Raw genomic sequence first — 19,373 nt, 5'->3', positions numbered from 1 at the left:
CCATAGGAAAATCTCAAAGGAATCAGTGGCGATTTAGTCTTCTGAGTTCTGACGTCATCCATGCCCCACTCTATAGGCTAGTACACATTGTCAGTCTCTGATTAGATTTGTTGTTTTTTTATTGACTTTAATGATGTTTTTAATTCTTAATGATAAAATAATGCTTAAAGAAAACAAAACTGACCATATTTCCTTTCTCAATGTATGTTCCTTTTCTTATTGTAAATGATTAATTGTGCATTTTATTCAAAAGAAAAACTTTGGCTTAGTTTCTTTTTGTAATCTTTAATCTCTACATTTTTTTTTGCTGATGTCACTTATAGGCTACACAGGCTATTGGATATTTACCCTATAGTAAATTAGCTATTAAAGGATTAGTTCACTTTTAAATAAACTTTTGCTGATAATTTACTCACCCCCATGTCATCCAAGATGTCCATGTCCTTCTTTATTCAGTCGAAAAGAAATTAAGGTTTTTGATGAAAACATTCCAGGATTTTTCTCCTTATAATGAGCTTGAATGGGCACCAGACGGTTCAAGGTCCAAATGACAGTTTCAGTGCAGCTTCAAAGGGCTTTAAACGATACCAGACGATGAATAAGGGTCTTATCTAGCGAAACGATCGGCCATTTAAAAAAATAAATAAAATTTAAGTTTTATAAGCACAAATGCTCGCCTTGCTCTGTTCTCGGATGCGCATTTGAGACGTCATGTAATACGCAATTACGTTGAAAAGGAAGTACCAAGTCAGTGTTTACAACTTGAACGTGCAAATACTAAGTCAAACGCCGTTTACAAAAAAAGGCAAAACAACAATGTCGGACGAGGAGAAGATGAGTTTTTCCACCCTGCCCTACCTTTTTGAACCGGAATACACAGAGGAAGAAATTAGGCAGATGGAAGAGATTGCTGCGGCGACACACACCTCTCCAGCATCGGGCAGACGTGGTGGTGCACATGTGGCAAATGCCAAACATTGCCAAAAGAGGAAGAATCTCAATGCTGCCACGACTGGACCATTTCAATCCCGCCATTAGAATCAGTCGGTGAGTCCCTGTTTCCATCTGGCTAGATTACCGGACAAAATGGATTTCCACCGCTACTAAGCAACAGCGTCGCACACCGGACGCGAAGATCAGCACCGCGCCACGTCTTTAAAATTCGAACGCATTGTTTTCTATGAATGTACACACCGGCGGCGACATTCGACGCCTGTCCGCGGTGCCCAGCTACGACTCAAAATCCTGCCGCGCCACAGAGCACCATGTACATTGTTTTACATTAAATGTATATTATATTTCTCTCAAATCGTCGTTAATGTACTGACTTCACTCTGTGCTGCAAGATACATTAGTTTTACACTTTAACAGCTTGAATAAAGTCTAAAAATGTATAAACGTAGCCTTTTCTTTCATTTTGCTCTGTTGTGCCATTTTCCATGTACACTAACCTCAGTGCGAAATATTAAAGCATAATATGTAACGTTTCCCTGTTGATGTAAAACACTCCCATTGTGCAGCTCTTCTATCAGGAGTCGAGTCAAAATTGAGCTCGCGCGTATATAATGTGCGCGTCCGGTGTGCGACCCCCTTTAGAGGTGTTTTTGTTCTGATGGAGAAGGCTATGACAGTCTGATGGCACTGACAACACAGGATGGAAGAACCATTAGTTGTTTTACCTTTTTTTGTAAACGGCGTTTGACTTACCGTGTGTCTCAGTCAGCTCCCTAGTTCAGTAACTTAGTCACGGCACTGATCAGGGAATCAGCCACATTCACTTTCATGATATACTAATTCATGACCTAGGGAACTAGGGAGCTGATTGAGACACAGGGTTAGTATTTGCACATTCAAGTTGTAAACACGACTCATACTTCCGCCTATGTCAAGCGTGACCTTTTTAACGTAATTGCGTATTACGTGACGTCACGAACGCGCATCCCAGAACAGAGCAAGGCGAGCATTTGTGCTTATAAAACGTAAACTTTAATTTTTTTTTTTAAATGACCGATCGTTTCGCTAGATAAGACCCTTATTCATCGTCTGGTATCGTTTAAAGCCCTTTGAAGCTGCATTGAAACTGTCATTTGGACCTTGAACCGTCTGGTGCCTATTCAAGCCCATTATAAGGAGAAAAATCCTGGAATGTTTTCATCAAAAACCTTAATTTCTTTTCGACTGAAGAAAGAAGGACATGGACATCTTGGATGACATGGGGGTGAGTAAATTACCAGCAAAAGTTTATTTAAAAGTGAACTAATCCTTTAAGACATTTTCTAAAAAACTTACATTTGGTTTGGCTCCATTCTGGTACATGACATTTTTCACCACCCCGTTAATTCCTGATGGATGAAATCAAGTCAGTCTGAAAAATATTTTTTGTTATGAAATGGAATGTGGGAATGGACACACACAGATACACACACAATACAATCAGATCAGAGGTCAACAATGTGAATCTGAATATATACAATGTGAATATATTATTTTTTGTAAATGTTTGTTTGTTTCGCATTCACTTTGCTGGCATGCAGCTGTTAGTGCTGTGTAATCCTGGCTTGTTAGAATCAGGTCATTCTAATGTCCGATTCACACTGCTGTTCCCGCTTTTACTGCTGTAGAAACTATGGCAACAGTGAGTCTCATGAAAAAATATCAGTGTGGCATTTCCAAGTCTGTTGAACAAGTCTATGGCAGTGTAATTAAATATAGTATGTGTTATACATAAATAGTAAGTCAGTCTTTTTTTCAAATGCTGCAGGTACGTTCAAATGTACTTTAGGATGATTGTTTTGAACACACAAAACTGTGCTGCATTCCCCACCATTTAATTAGATTATAATAAAGTAACCTGTATGAGTAATTTAGCATTAAAAATTACGTTACTTGTGGCTAATTTATTAGAATGAAATAAAATCATGTGATCATACATAATGGTTATAAAACTGTTTCATTACCTCATCCATTAACATGATTTGTGATTCCCGATGGATTGATTTCCATTGCCAGTGGAGGTGAAGACAACTCCCATCATTCCCCACTCCTTCACACTCCTTTTGTTTTGAATATGTGACCTCTAGTGGTGAAAATTACATATTGTACCTTTAAGCTAAGCAATTTGTTGTTGGTAAGATGCACTTTAGCCTTACTGGATTATGTGAAACAGAAAGGGAAATCCTGCTCTTTTCATTGCACCACCCAGATCTTTACTTTGAATTTCTGAATTGCTTTGAGATCAAGCCGAGGAAGCACTGTTAGAAACTAGTGTGCCATGTGTACACATTAGCCCACGATGTGTCCCCTTTCAATCATTTCACTGGTCACCTAGTGACAGGACACAGTTGAGTGTCATATTTCCATACTGCTGAAACAACACTCACTGACTATGCACATATGATTGGCTAGCTTTTGTGGAAACTCAGTCAGCCATTCTCCTAGCTAATGTTAGATGTCTAAGCAGCTTTTGTTTCAGATAACACACTGGACTTTTGTCACCTTGACTATTATTGGAATAGTCTCACTGTAAGGGCATAGCAGTATTCTTACTAAGCTGCAGGGTTAGTGTAATACATCAGATTCATCTTGAAACACTACATGGTATTAAATACAGCAAAGCTGAATTATGTAAAAATTAGATTACAATCCAGTCTTTAAATTGTGCTCATGTGGGGTGAAACATTGTGCATCTTACAGTATACAGTAAGCTCTGATTGCTTTGCTTACATTTGAGTAGAAACATCACAAATACATGATATATAGTATGTTTTTCATCATTTGTAATGGTTTGATTTATCCTGTTTGTCCTCCTGTCTCTCATTCTTTTACTCATCCATCACTTTGCCCTTCTTTTTCTCTTTAGTCTCAGAATTAAGGAAACGTTTTGAGAGTATAAGCACAAGTCAGAGTTGGGACATGAACAGGTGAGAAGTTAAATCAGTCTCACAAAGCATGCACAGCCAAAGTTCAGTTACTGCAGGTGTTCAGCAAGAATAACATCACAAAATTATCTGCATGCTGTTATTGCCAAAAAATACTTTAATTTCCCTCTCACCACACACTTGATGCTCTTCATCAAGCTTAAAGTAGCTTACATAACCCAAAATAATTAAATAATGTATAATAAATGTTTTTGAAGGATCATGTGACACTGAAGACTGGAGTAATGACTGCTGAAACTTCACCTTTGTAATCAAAGGAATAAATTGCATGTTAAAAAATATTCAAATAGGAATGGTTATTTTAAAATGCAATATTTACTTTTTTTTTTTTTAACTATTTTTTTATTCCAAATAAATGAAATCTTTTGAATTGCAAATATATGTTTTAAATAAAAAAAATCACAGATTGAGAATTATACTTATTAACCCTGTACCACTTCTGTTTATAGGAAAGAGCGAATTGCACGGCGTCTGGAGGGAATCGATAGTGATGTTCTCCAAAACATCCCAGGTTGTGGAGGTCTAGTAACCAATCGAATGCTAGAAGAGGACACTCCAAGATATACCCGCGCAGCAGACACCTGTGACCCCTGTACAGGTGAGAAATGTGCTTCATATTTCTTTTGAATGAGAAATAATATACACTTAACATAATAATAATAATAATAATAATAATAATAATAATAATAATAATAATAATAATAATAATAATATGGTGCATATCAGCACAGGTTATCAGAATAGCTGTAAACTATGCATTGTCTTCCTCTCTCTCTCATCGTAGTTTCTCTTCAGCACCATAGCAAAAATGACCCAGACTTCCCAAATCCGCACAGTGCAGAGGTTCAGTCTAGAACCCACATGGTACAACCGGAGTCTGTCTACACCACTGGCTCCACTCTTGTGGCAGAGCCGGACTCTAAAGCTGAAAGGATTGCTCGCTACAAGGCAGAACGGCGCCGTCAATTAGCAGAACGCTATGGCATCTCTCTGGATCAGGAGACAGAAACCGATTGTACCACTCGCTACTCCAGATCCTCCAGAGAGCCCGACGGCTCAGACCAACAACACAGGTCAAAGGCAGAAGGAGGAGACAGGGTGGACCATAATGCTTACACCACCAGCCATCTTGTAGATAGGGCCAGCTCTCACATTCACACCGATCCAGAGTACAGCCGAGAACGCACAGACTCCATCTCTGAGCGCGAGAGGATGATGAATCTGGAGAACCAGAGGAGGGCACAAGAGCGGGATAGATTGCATGGAAGTGGAGGGGTTGCACCTGACCCATCTGCATATATGGATGTGTCAGGGTCTGCCAGGGTTCCAGGGAGAGAACCAGGGGCGATGGGGGTTCCCAGTTCACCTAATACAGGCCGAAGGGCCATGATGCCATCTCCTAAACAGGGAGCATCTCCCGGTGATCTGTTTATTGAGCAGCAGGCTCACAACATCCTTCAAAGACACGGGTGAGTCTTCTTTTTCTTCTTCTTCTTGTTTTTTGTCTCTCCATCTTACAGTCATCAAGTAGTACCTTAATATGTCAGTGTCTTAATTTTCTTCTCTTATTCTTTCCTTTTTTGGAAAGAATGTTGGCTGGTATTCCCCTAAATCTGTCTTTCACAGGTATTTTCCCCAAAAGAAAGCCGGCATTTTGCAGGATTTGGCTCGCATACTGTTAGGAGTGTTCTCCTAACTCCCTAAAGATGGGTGGGCTTTGTTCAGTATGACACATTATCCATTAGCATTGACCTTTACTGTCCTTTGGCAGCTGTTTCTTTATGGCATGGGTCAGTGTTCTGTGCGACGCTTTGGGTTTAAAGTGCGTGCCAAATTAAGCAACAAAAGATTCCAGCTGAATTAAAATTCCCAACATTAAGCCAAGCCAAAAAAATTACAAATGAATATGATAAAGAATGATATTCAGGAAAGACCCAGAAAACATTCATAATGTCAGTATAAAATTTGATTGGTTAGTTAATGTGAACAAATGAGGACTTGGCCTTTAAAACCCAGTTCCCAGCAAGCCAGTCTCAATTTTCATATCTTATTTGAGGCCCTACTCTATTTTCAGGATCCTGGTTTCTGTTGAAGTTTTTTCCCCCTCTCTTTTTTTTTTCTTTCTTAACCTCTCCCCACACACACACACACACACACACACACTCTTTACACATAAACCGTTGAGTGCTTCACTTTCATGGGTGTTTCTTAACTAATTTAGCTCCCGTAGCCAGTCAGCCAACCAATGGTCACTTCAGACTGATTCAGAAGGAGACACCCTCTCTCCAATCAACTGGCCTTCCAGGTACCATACATTTGGGATTTATGGGTGTGTTTGACACCTTTCACTTAACAGTGGTCCTGCCTAACCTTATGGCCCTATCTCAAACCCCCTCAAGTCCTGTCTTATAAACGTCCTTGCTGGAATGTGAGGTAATGATGAAAATATGATAGGAGCCTTGTGTTTTGTAGTGGTTTATTGGATTATAGTCGGTTTATAAAAAAAGTCTGTTCCACTTTACAGGTTATTCTGGCTAGGGACCACACTTGGCATGGAAGACTGAGACAACGTTGTAAATTAAACAAATATTGCTTATTTGGAAGTGATCATTGTAACAACCTGGTTTTACAAAGGGCTAATAAAAACAGTGTCCACACTGACTCCAGGAAATTGCTAGTCAGTCATGCAATGTCAGCCAGTACTTGCCATTTTTGTAAGTAATATGCATCAGAAAGTTTTAGGGGTGTGCTGTGTAATGATGAAATAATTCCATTTTGACTAGAGATGCTCCGATCAGCATTTTTGGGGCCGATCACCGATTACCGATCACCAAGATCATGATCTGCCGATTGCCGATCACAGAATGGCAGGGGAATGGGAATCTTTTATCTATAATCTAGCGGAGTTTGCACCATTTGTAGAAATGAAACTAACTCTAAATTAACTGTATTGAGAAAAAAAAAACTGTAGAAATAGGCTAGAGTCAAGATCTTGAAGAACCACCAAGTGTTTATTTTAGAAAATGAGATAACTTAAGGCTACTGTAGGCCATCTTTCCCAAATAAGGCAGAGTAACATAAAATTATTCCAAACAAAGAGGGGTTAGGTAGACCAACACACATCAGATCAGCTTAATGGGATGTAGCCTCTTAAAACACTGATTACATTTAATAATTGGCAGCTATATGTAAAACTTGTTACACCAAAACTGGCTACTGCCACAAACGTGATGTCTTTCCACCTCGTACTATCCCTGCTGTATGGTTCATGTCGTTTAAATACATCACTCACAGTCGGCTGGTTGAGGGATGGGGATGTTGTTGGCTTTGGCTGGTTTAGTTTCTCATACTCGGCACATTCAGTTGTATGGCATGTTCTAAGATGCCTAATCATGTTAGTGGTGTTAAAATGACATTGCTTGCTTCTACCTCGAGGGATTTCATCACGGCATACATTGCAAACGGCTAACTTTACGTCTTTATCGGACACTTTGAAAAACTTCCAGACTGGACTTCCAGAGACTTCCAGAGAACTCATGTTGCCACTGACAAGCTCCACTCTGCTGTTGTGTACCTGTGCGCCGTGCATGCACGTGTGAAAAAGTCGTGCGAGTAATTTACGTCATGTGATCGGCTTTTTTGATCGGCGCTTTTGGGGTTCGCCGATCAAGCTATTTTTAGCCAATATCTGCCGATCATGATCGGTGGCTGATCAATCGGAGCATCACTGATTTTGACTCTTCTCTCTTGCTGTAGCCATTTCAGTGGGCCACTATACATAAGCTGTCCGCCATATTGGAATGGTCAAAGCCGGTCTGAGAACATTCGAAAGCAAGCTGACTGAGTGTCTGCAACCGTAGTTAGACGCATGTACAAATATATAATATATACACATCAGCAGATGATTTTATATTTATATATATTTAAGGCTTAATGCAAAACCCGCTTTGTGCAATTTACATGTTGTTGTTTTTTTTTTTTGATTGTTGATGATTATATCTAAAAATAAATAGCAGCTGAATTTAATAGTTTGGGCTCTGTTGTTAATTGTAACATTTTAATGTTATAAGGTGCAAGAAAGGGCTCCCTGTATATAGTTTACAGAAGTGGCTGAGATTTTTTTTAGATTTTTTTTTATCCTTAAGAAAATATTTATTATAATTGAATTTATTTAAAGAGTGAGACACACTTTGTTAAATAAACCACTTTTTAATAAAAAAGAAGAAAATAAAAAGCAGTTTTATGTTTAGTTTTCTCATCCCTGCTGTACCGAACCCATACCGAACTGTGACTTCAATACCGAGGTACAGTTGAAGTCATAAGTTTACATACACCTTGTAGAATCTGCAAAATGTTTATTATTTTAACAAAATAAGAGGGATCATATAAAATGCTTATTTTTTACTTACTTACTGTCCTGAATAATCTATTTCACATCCACAAAACAAAACAAAAAAAGCTGAATTTCTAAAAATTATCCCGTTCAAAAGTTTGCATACACTTAATTCTGAATACCGTGTGTCACGACTGTTTTTATGTTATGTGATGGTTGTTCATGAGTCCCTTATTTGTCCTGAGCAGTTAAACTGAGCTCAGTTCTTTGGAAAGATCCTCAGGTCCTGAAAATTCTTCAGTTTTCCAGCATCTTTTGCATATTTGAACCCTTTTCAACAATGACTGTATGATTTTTGAGATCCATCTTTTCACACGGAGGACAACTGAAGGACTTAAAAAAGGTTCAAACATTCACTGATGCTCCAGAAGGAAACACAATGCATTTAGAGCTGGGGAGTGAAAACTTTTTAACAGGATGATGATGTCCATATTTTCATATTTTTGTTTAAATAAATAAATAAATAATCCTTCCGGCTCTTAATGCATCCTTTTTCCTTCTGGAGCATCAGTGAATGTTTGAACCCTTTTTAATAGTTGTTTGAGTCCCTCAGTTGTCCTCAGTGTGAAAAGATGGATCTCAAAATCATACAGTCCCTCCTGGAAAGGGTTCAAATATGCAAAAGATGCTGGAAAACTGAAGAATAATAAGGACAAATAAGGACAAATAAGGGACTCATGAACAACCATCACATAACAAAGCATCTAGGTAACGACACATGGCATTCAGAATTAAGTGTATGCAAACTTTTGAATGGGATAATTTTTATAAATTCAGCTTTTTTTTTTTTTTTGTGGATGTGAAATAGCTTATTCAGGACAGTACTAAGTAAAAAAACAAGCATTTTATGTGATCCCTTTTTTTTTGTTAAAATAATTAACATTTTGCAGATTCTACAAGGTGTAAGTAAACTTATGACTTCAACTGTATGTACATAAAATGAATGCTGTTCTTTTGAACTTCCTATTCATCAAAAATGTATCGCAGTTTCCACAAAAAAAAATTAGGCAGCACAACTGTTTCCAACACTAATAATAATAAGAAATATTTTAGAGCACCAAATCAGCATATTATAATGATTTCTGAAGGATGTGTGACACTGTAGACAAGAGTATATTTTATTGTTTTTACTTAATATTTGATGTAATGAATGCAGCCTTAAGCATTTTTTAAAACATTTTAAAACTTTCAAAAATATTTTTAAAAAATCTTACTAACCCCAGACTTGGAATGGTAGTGCATTTAAAAAGAAGTGAATATATTATGCAGAGATGTTGTGATATGTATTATTTTTAAACCAGCAAGGTAGAGGGCTCAGGGTGTGGTTTTGAGTTGGGCCCATCATCTCGTAACAAAATGGCCATCCTCGCGTACATTTCTATCACCCATCCCATCCACACTGTTGATGATTGCTGTGTGGGTTTGAATTTGATCATTGAGCATTCAGACGCTTTTGTTACAATTTACCCTTAACTCTTTCTAATATACTTTAGTCACAGTCCACTGTCCAAAGACATGGAGTGTGTGTGTGTGGTTTATCCCTATATGGCAGGTTTTGTTTTCATATTGCTTTTCAGTACCTGGTTGAATGAAGCGTGACTTGAGTTAGTGTTTGTGATACTGTGGTGAGAGAATTGTTGAGCTATGAGTCATGAAACTCGACAAGAATGTAAACGCAGATCATTCAGCCTGCATTAGCTCAATATGCCAAATGGAGAGCGTGATAACTTGATTAGTCATGCAAAACACCAGAGCCACATTTTCTGGGAATAGTTTCACACGCAAATTGTGTTCCCATTTTGCATCAGTTTTCTCTCTCTATTTTTGCCCCTATTCTCTCATTCCTGTACTTTATATTCATTTAAGTTCCTCCACAGACTTTACTAGTCTAGTGGTTTATTTACTATGTGGGCTTTTTCCTCTTCTGCAGTTCCATGTCACTTAATGTCTGCTGACTTTGACAAAACCAGACATAGATAAAAGAGATGTGTGGAGAGAAATAGCGAAGCATGGGCTCTCCATCTCCAGCTCCTCCCCTGAATCTGCAGAGTATTTGCATTAACCTTCTAAAAATAAAAGTACAAAAATACAGTTTACTTTTGTTCTAGTGATCAAGTTTGAGATGTAGATGATTTTTGAGTTTATCATCTAGTTTATCATCATTTATAAGCTCCGTGTTTGGTTCACCTTTGGATCTTTCTTGCAGATGTCTAAAAGAATATCATGTTAGCTTTAAACAGAAATTGCATCTCCTGTCTTTATATTTGCATTTACTGCACAGCTCAACTCCCCCCCCTCTTCATGAACCATATCCCAAACATAATTTTTTGGCTGCATTTTGTTACAGCCATTTTTCTAATTTAGTCTTAAAAATGCAGTCCACTTAGAGGAGGTTAAAAACGGTTCACATGACTCAACAATTAGAGTGCAGAGCATGTTTTCACTTAAACAGAGCAGAGTTCACGTTACCTTATGTAAAACTGAAGTGTGAGTGTATAGATGGCAGCCATCAAGATTTGGTCAGGAGAAACGGGTTTTAGCAGCTAGAGGATGAAAGAAAGGATGTGATATGTAGAGTATGATTGGGTTGCTTAACTTCTATTTTTAACAGTATTGAGCTGATGGAAATCAAGTTTTAACTTGGGTGAATGGGTGGAAAAGAAGAGGTAGATTCAGAGAGCAACCCTGAAATAAACAGACATCTTTTAAAAGCATTATAGGAGGTTTCTTTGTGATTTAAGTCTCACTTCAATGATAGTGCACAAACTGCAAAAGGTTTTGGATGAGAAAGTCTTTTGCCTCCCCCTGCTGAGAGCATCGATTCTGCTGACCTAAACCTAAAGAATCAGTCATCGCAAACTAAGCTTGTTTATCAGCAAACCTCTCTCATCTCTCTCTGATGAAAAGCTGTGTAGTGTGAAATTAACTGGGTCTCCTTTATGTATAAAAATGCTGAAAATGGTTTGAGGCTTTTGCTGCAGATCATAAATATACTTATGCAGAACCCTTAAAGCAGAATCTATTGGATTTTCAGTCATTTGTCATCTGAAGAAGGGGTTTTCAAACTGTGTTCCGGGATGCTGCAAGGTGATTGGCATCCACAGAATATTTGGGACAAAAAATATTTTATTTAAAGGTGCCCTAGAACTTTTTTTAAAAAGATGTAATATAAGTCTAAGGTGTCCCCTGAATGTGTCTGTGAAGTTTCAGCTCAAAATACCCCATAGATTTTTTTTTTTTTTTATTATTCTTTTTTTTTAACTGCCTATTTTGGGGCATAATTAGAAATGAGCCGATTCAGGGTGTGTGGCCCTTTAAATCTGGTGCTCCACGCCCCAAGAGCTCAAGCTTGCCTTAAACAACATAACAAAAGTTAACACAGCTAATATAACCCTCAAAATGGATCTTTACAAATTGTTCGTCATGCAGCATGTCTAATCGCGTAAGTACAGTGTTTATTTTGATGTTTACATTGATTCTGAATGAGTTTGAGGCTATGCTCCATGGCTAACAGTTAATGCTACACTGTTGGAGAGATTTACAAAGAATGAAGTTGTTTATGAATTATACAGACTGCAAGTGTTTAAAAATGAAAATAGCGACGACTCTTGTCTCCGTGAATACAGTGATAAATTATGGTAACTTTAACCACATTTAACAGTACATTAGCAACATGCTAACGGACATTTAGAAAGACAATTTACAAATATCACTAAAAATATAATGTTATCATGAATCATGTCAGTTATTATTGCTCCATCTGCCATTTTTTGCTATTGTCCTTGCTTGCTTACCTAGTCTGATGATTCAGCTGTGCAGATCCAGATGTTACTGGCTGCCCTTGTCTAATGCCTTTCATAATGTTGGGAACATGGGCTGGCATATACAAATATTGGGGGCGTACACCCCGATTGTTACGTAACAGTTGGTGATATGTTGAGATTCGCCTGTTCTTCGGAGGTCTTTTAAACAAATGAGATTTATATAAGAAGGAGGAAACAATGGAGTTTGAGTCATTTCCATGTACTGAACTGTTTCTCTTTAGATTTATACATCAAAGACTACAGATAGTACTTTCCCATGAAATATTTTAATTTAATTTGGCCTTGTAATATAAGTATAAATAATAAAAACCACTTATCAAAGCTGTTTAATTCTTTAAATCTTTATTTAATCTTTGTTTTGTATTTTCCTCACAATATAAATGGCTCATTATTCATGAAAATATAGCTGATTTTATATTATAGAAATGGGGGTCCCTTGCATAAGAAACATCAGGTAGTTAGAAAAACCCTGAACCAAAGAACTGGCTGTTTTGACTATAACACCGATTTTGAGATTGTTTCAAAATGTTTGATTGTTTCAATATGATGAACGTTCAATATGTTTCGGATATCAGCTCTTGTGTTTTGCTACTTGATTTTGGTTCTACTTATTCCGACCACTGAAAACATCCACTTTGACTATTAGTGTCTTTTTATTCCAAACACTGTCAAGGTTGCTTTTTTTAACCACATTCTAATAAACACAAACCATATTGAGATGCTGATTCTGGTTCTGTGGCTTAATGGTTGTTTTGGTTGGATCAGGCTCTTTCGCTTTCACTCACTTCCAGCCCCATAAAACAGTTTGTTTTTTGCTTTTTGCTTTTGCACAGTCAGTGAATATTTAACTAATTTTATTCTAAGTTAACCAATCCTTTTCTCTTCTTCTGAAGAATCCGAGTTAGGGAGAAACTGGGCCGTGACGAGCCATTTCACAGGGGTCATACAACAGAGGTACCTGCATACAACCAGTTTCCCCAGTCATACCCTCGCTATCACCCTCACACTCGGACCCTTGCTGACGCTCCAGCCAAACAGCGCCTGACCCACCCTGGACAAGAGGAACGCCATGACCTGGGGTGCCAGAGCTACTTTTCTATGGGTGGCGAATCTGGTTCCAGGCATAAACAAGAGTTTCAGGAAGTACTTGAAGTAGAGGGAAAACAGGATGTGAGGACTGAGGGGCTACTGCGGAGCAGGAAGGCCGTTTTACCCTCTGAGATTCGACGGAAAGAACGGAGCACCGAAGACCCGTGCCTTGGAAGTGCTGACAACATGGAGATAAACCCAGGCATCAGGAGCGAGGGTGTTGCAGATGACCCCAGAGGGTGGCGTGGTGGTCGAGCAAGACGGGAAGTTTACACAGAGCATGTGTCCCGTCTTCAGGCCACAGAGTCTATGCAAGCAAGAGCTCGAGAGGCCCATAAAAGGGCTGACGCTAGCTGCTACGCCCCAGTTCATACCTCCAGCGGGAGATATATGCCAAATTCATCCAAACCCCTGGATGTTGGAAATGTCCAAAAGACAGTTTTTCAACAGAACCCCATCCAGGACCCAGTCAGAGAGGCTGTGCCCAATGGCGATCACCTATCCCATGATGCCAGGGTTTCAGTAGCCCAACTCCGCCACACCTATTTGGAAAGTGTTGCGAGCCCCCGGAAAGCCGAACTGTAGGTGGTGGTACATTTATTATGTATCAACTTACTAACCTGTCTAAAATTGATGATTAACAATCGAAATCTCACAATATAATTGCTCTGAGAATTAAATGAAGAAAAATGCTGTGTAATATTACAGAGGAATCGCTCATTTAGAGTCGACCAGCAGAATTTAATGCTCTATTCCTTCAGCTATCTTGCTGCTCAGCTTGTCTAGTGTGCACTGTCAATAATAATTAACCATCTCTGTCTGTCTGTTGTCTCACCTTTGCTTGGCATCCTTGTCTTTTGTAGAGACAATTTTGGATGTTTATGCTAAATGCGCTGACAGAATAATTAACTACTTTTGATGTTTGTAGGGTTTTCAGTAGTTAATTTAACCCTCTATGAGGATGCTCAGATGAATAGTTCATAAAGATTTTGCGCTTTGTCATGCCTTTGTACCTTCCTTTTTACAATGCTGCCTCATTCGGTCATACTTTGTGACGTAATAGGGCAGAAGAGCTGCCTGTGGTCACAGAGGCACCCTGGAGAAGTGAGAGAGTCAAAGATCGGTCATCTCGTCGCCCTTTGCGGTATATATGTCCTACTGAGAATAGAAAGACATCTGAGAGGTTTAGAACTCAGCCAATCACATCAACTGAGCGTGAACAGTCGGACCGGTAGGCCTCATAAATAGATTCATGCACGGTATTGTGGAGTTAGCCTGGAGTGCATATTAAAATTACACTTGATGTAATCTAATAAATGTTTTTGTTTAACCTGGTAATAACCCAGAAAACCTTGACCTGTGTCAGGGCTAGTACTTTTCTTTTTCTAACTGCACTTTATTTATAAATTCACTGATTAGAATGAGCTTTTGGCTTACTATATAAAATGCTATATGTTACACACTGTATAATGTTTTTATGTGTAGTGGATTCTAATCCAAATCTTTGGTCATTGGTTTTTATGAAAGGTTCTTTTGTATTTTTTTTTTTTCCCCACTCTTCTGTTTCTGTGGCATGTGGCGAAATCTATAATTCTGTCTAACGCTGTGGATTAAGCAGTTCTGATTGTTTTCTGTGCCTTCCCACTAGCTGCTTTGCGTATTTTCCTGATTTTCCTTTTCCTAAATATGCTGCTGCATTTGTCTGCTCATACTATTGATTTTTTTTTTTTTTTTCAAAATTAGCTGGTTGACATAATCATTTTCCAATCTTAACCGATCTGTTTAATTGTAAGACTTTATTAGTAAGACTTCCATTTTCGTTCTTTTTAGGTCTTGCCTAAGCCCTGAACCACAGAGCCCTGAGGGTAAGTCTTTTTTGTTGTTGTTGTTGTTTTGCGTACACACATTAAAAAAAAAAAAATGTTTTTCAACATGCTTTTCTATTATCCCATTTTAAAATGGAAAGTCACTCTAGCAAGCTTTAGACATGTGGACATTATGGAGACATGGCTCTGTGACTTTAAATATTATTCTAAACAGAAGCAGTTGACTGTGCAGTTTGGCTGAGTATCCATGAATACTCCAGAGAGCAACAGACCTACTTTTTAGGGCCTCTGGATCTTTTAAAACTAGTACTGCTTTGCTTTTCTAGCCCAACTGTATGTGTAAGCAATGTCAATTTGCTTTGCAATGTTTAAGTGTTCACTGAAAGAAATATATTTACCATTCAAATGTTTAATGTAAGTCTCTTACGCTCAACAAAGCTGCATTTATTTGATCAAATACAGTAAAAACAGCAATTTTGTGAAATATTATTACCGTTAAAAATAACTTTTCCATTTTAATATATTTTAAAATGTAATTTATTCCTGTAATGGCAAAGCTGAATTTTCAGCAGCCATTAGTCTAGTTTTCAGTGTCAAATGATCCTTCAGAAATCTTTCTAATATGCTGATTTGGTGTTCAGGAAACATTTATTATTATCTATGGTAGAAAACATTTTTAGGACCCTTTGAAAGTGCAGCATTTATTTGAAATATTTTGTGACATTATAAATGTTATAAATTACTTATATTATAAATACTGTCATTTCTATCAATCAATTTAATGCTTTCTTGCTGAATAAAAATATTAAATTCTTTAAAAAAATCCTACTGACCCCAAACTTTTGAATAGTGTTACTCAAGGCGATGCGTCATATATATATATATATATATATATATATTATATATATATTATATATATATTTATGTATGTATATATTATATATATATATATATATATATTATATATATATTATATATATATTTATGTATGTATATATTATATATATATTTATGTATGTATATATTATATATATATTTATGTATGTATATATATATGTATATGTGTATATATGTATGTATATATATGTATATATATATATATATATATGTGTGTGTATATGTGTGTGAAATTATATAATATATACACACACATACATATACACTATATATATATATATATCTTGATGCATCGCCTTGAGTAACACTATACTATTCAAAAGTTTGGGGTCAGTAGAATTTTTTTTAAAGAATTTAATATTTTTATTCAGCAAGAAAGCATTCCCATTAGCTGCTTTGCGTATTTTCCTGATTTTCCTTTTCCTAAATATGCTGCTGCATTTGTCTGCTCATACTATTATGATTATATTACTGATTATATTATAAATTATATGATTATATTACTACTATATTATTATAAACATTCAAGAATCATATTGTTTTCCCTGAAATTTGTATATAAGCAGTTGAGTGTACTATGAAAAGTGTAACTTAACTGATTCAGTATTGTAAGTGGACCTCTGGCTAAAAATTAAATGATGAATTTATGAGACCCCTTTTAGTGTTACAATACATAGATCATGTTACGCTTTGTCAAAACGGATATCAGTGTAATACATTGCATTAGACAGATGTATGGCATTTGTTTTGCAGTGTTGTGCCTTTAAGGTTAACCTCTCTGAAATTAGAGTAAAGGAGAAGCTGAAACTTGCTTGCATTATCTTTCTTCTATGTGTTTAGCATTGTGTTGTCCTCTGAAAGTCATGAGGCTTCATGAAATAGTTCTCATGAAAAAGCTTGACTCATTCTTTTTCTTCTCTACTTTCTGTTTTTCCAGTGGATGAAGAGAAGCTAGATGAGAGAGCAAAGCTGAGTGTAGCTGCCAAACGCTCTCTCTTCAGGGTATGTGGTGCTTGAGTGTTTCTTTACTTTTGTTCCAAACCCTGAAGAGTGCTGCTTCTCTCTCTGCTGATGATTTATTTGAAACACTCTTCACTGGTATCAACACCACCAATGGTCACTCATGCATACCACACAAATATCGCCCCAAACGTGAAGCGCACATAAGAATAGCCTTTGGGTTCGGAACATGCCATTGGTGCGTAACAATGGAGGTTATGCACAGCAAACTTCCGTATTCTGTGAAACAGGTCACATCGCTTCCGGTTCTGGTCTTTTGTATGCTTATTTAATATAGAGCTGTTTTACTCAATATACCTTCAAAAGTGAGCAAAGAGGATGTTTGTTGCATATGCAGATTGAAATCTAAAATTTTTTTTATTTTTCTTCTTCTCACCAACATATTTAAATTGAATAAAACGCCAACAATAAAAAGAACTAGCTCTCAGTACTAGTATTCAGTTTGTATTGCTATTAACAGTTTTTCCGACAAACCGATGCGATGAGTGCTGTTTTCTGTTCATGTGATATTCTGCGTCTAAGCTTTCAGTTCTCTTGGTTTTGGAATGGAACTTGTCTGTATGTTTATTCATTTTGCATTCCAAGAAGTGTGTAAAGAGGGCACACCTCAATCCATTACCCCACAACTCTCAAATCATACACACATTCCTCAAATTTGAAATTGGAAACTCCAGATACTAAGAAAGAAGAAAATGTGACCAAAAACAATTTTGTGAGTCCAGTAGAAACCTGAGCAGAAGGAAAATTTCTGATCTAATATCCTGAACAAGCTTGTTAAATATATTTTAATGTTTTTTTTTTTTAGTTTATTATTGTGTAGAACTATTTTTTATGAAGCAATACTATTTCTTAGGAGCTGGAGAAGACTTCAGATGGTTCTGTTCTGAAGGCATGGAGCCGTAATCCTGCCATTGAAAGAAGGTTGAGGAGAGGTCAGGATCGCTCCCGCACTCAGCCAGTCACCTCAGAGGAAGTGGTCATTGCTGCTACGTAAGTTCACACTGTATGTGACCTTTTAGATATTGAAAGTGCGGCAATTTTTAAGTTAGAGGGGGAAAAACCTAAATGTTTACATCTGGCAAAATCTAGACTACCATTCAAAAGTTTGGGGGTCAGTAAGATTTTTAATTTCGTTTTGAAAGAAGTCTCTTATGTTCACCAAGGCTGCATTTATTTAATGAAAAATACAGTAAAAACAGTAATATTGTGAAATACTATTACAGTTTAAAATAACTGTTTCTTTTTTAATATATTTTAAAATCTGTTATATCAAAGCTAAATTTTCAACAGCCATTACTCCAGTCTTCAGTGTCACATGATCCTTCAAAAATCATTCATTTAGTGCTCCAGAAACATTCTTATTATCAATGTTCAAACATTTGTGCTACTTAATATTTTTGTTGAAACCATGAACCACTTTTTTTGGGATGCGTCAATAATAGAAAGTTCAAAAGAATAGCATTTATATTAAATGTAATATTTTACTGACACTTTCGATCAATTTAATGTGTCTTCGCTGGATAAAAGTATTCATTTCTTTCAAAAGATAAAATCTTACTGACCCCTAAAATGTTGAACGGTATCAATCAACAAATTAATATGGCTTCAGAACAAGATGTTAGTATGTACATTCTTCTCAATGCTGTGTTTTCCTTCATATGGCTATCCCTTCTTTTTCTTTCATGTGGTGTATAGTTATGATCTGTTTTCTTCAGTTTCCTTCAGTTTTTTCCTTTGTCTCTGTTTCTTTCCCTCCTTCTCTGTGCTGTTTAAAGTGTCCCTGGCCACCCTGGCCAAACCTCTGTAGCGCGTGTTCCTAGTCACACTGTAGTCAACAGCTCTGTGGCCAAATTCAGGTACTCAGAACACACATATAAACACTCACGTGTGTGTGTGTTTAATACAGGCATAGTCACACTTATCAATACTAATGATTGTCATTGAGAGCATGCTGAGAGAATCTCTGTAGATCTGTGCACCACGAGAAAAGTCCTCAACCATCTCACCTGCATGTGGACTTTTGAAGGGTAGTGTGTGTCTATATAAGTTTGAAAAATTTGCTTGTCAAAAGATTGAGGTTTATGTAGGAAGACAGATGAAATTAAGAAGCAGCACCCTCTTGTGGTACTGCCAGGCCAACACAGAACATGTATCATGCTTAAACTTACCATTAGAATTAAAAGTGGGAATTAGCACATCCACTATTTCATGACTGCAAATAAACTGATCCTGATCTTCACTACAGTATATGTAAAGCATCTGGATAGTATTTTATATTATATTAGCTACTGAATTATATACTTAAGGAGTTGTTAGTAATGCTTTAGCTACGAAATTGTAAAAATCCATCAAAACTAGGTCTAAATGGTTTGTGAAATTATAACAC

The 19,373-nt window shown here is 37.0% G+C and overlaps 1 protein-coding gene across 18 annotated transcripts in view; it reads left to right on the top strand.

The window, feature by feature from the left end:
* svila (supervillin a) overlaps positions 1–19,373 on the top strand; it is a 79,300-nt gene that overhangs the window by 27,193 nt on the left and 32,734 nt on the right. For 9 of the 18 annotated variants that reach the window (XR_010892735.1, XM_067369730.1, XM_067369727.1 and 6 more), the window contains exons 4-13: positions 3,860–3,920; positions 4,388–4,536; positions 4,723–5,407; positions 6,160–6,243; positions 13,049–13,825; positions 14,308–14,475; positions 15,075–15,109; positions 16,905–16,969; positions 17,841–17,977; positions 18,763–18,843. Coding sequence is in view for 17 of the 18 variants with exons in the window: in XM_067369727.1 (XP_067225828.1) it covers positions 3,860–3,920; positions 4,388–4,536; positions 4,723–5,407; positions 6,160–6,243; positions 13,049–13,825; positions 14,308–14,475; positions 15,075–15,109; positions 16,905–16,969; positions 17,841–17,977; positions 18,763–18,843 (2,242 nt within the window). In the remaining variant the exon portion in view is untranslated. The remainder of the gene's footprint in view (positions 1–3,859; positions 3,921–4,387; positions 4,537–4,722; positions 5,408–6,159; positions 6,244–13,048; positions 13,826–14,307; positions 14,476–15,074; positions 15,110–16,904; positions 16,970–17,840; positions 17,978–18,762; positions 18,844–19,373) is intronic. The other 9 variants (XM_067369723.1, XM_067369735.1, XM_067369722.1 and 6 more) reach the window with 6 other exon arrangements.

This window comes from Chanodichthys erythropterus, chromosome 19 (genome assembly GCF_024489055.1).
Source record: "Chanodichthys erythropterus isolate Z2021 chromosome 19, ASM2448905v1, whole genome shotgun sequence".
Taxonomy (NCBI): Eukaryota; Metazoa; Chordata; class Actinopteri; order Cypriniformes; family Xenocyprididae; genus Chanodichthys; species Chanodichthys erythropterus.
Note: the sequence above shows the minus strand (reverse complement) of the source record. Positions and strands in the feature narration are given on the sequence as shown.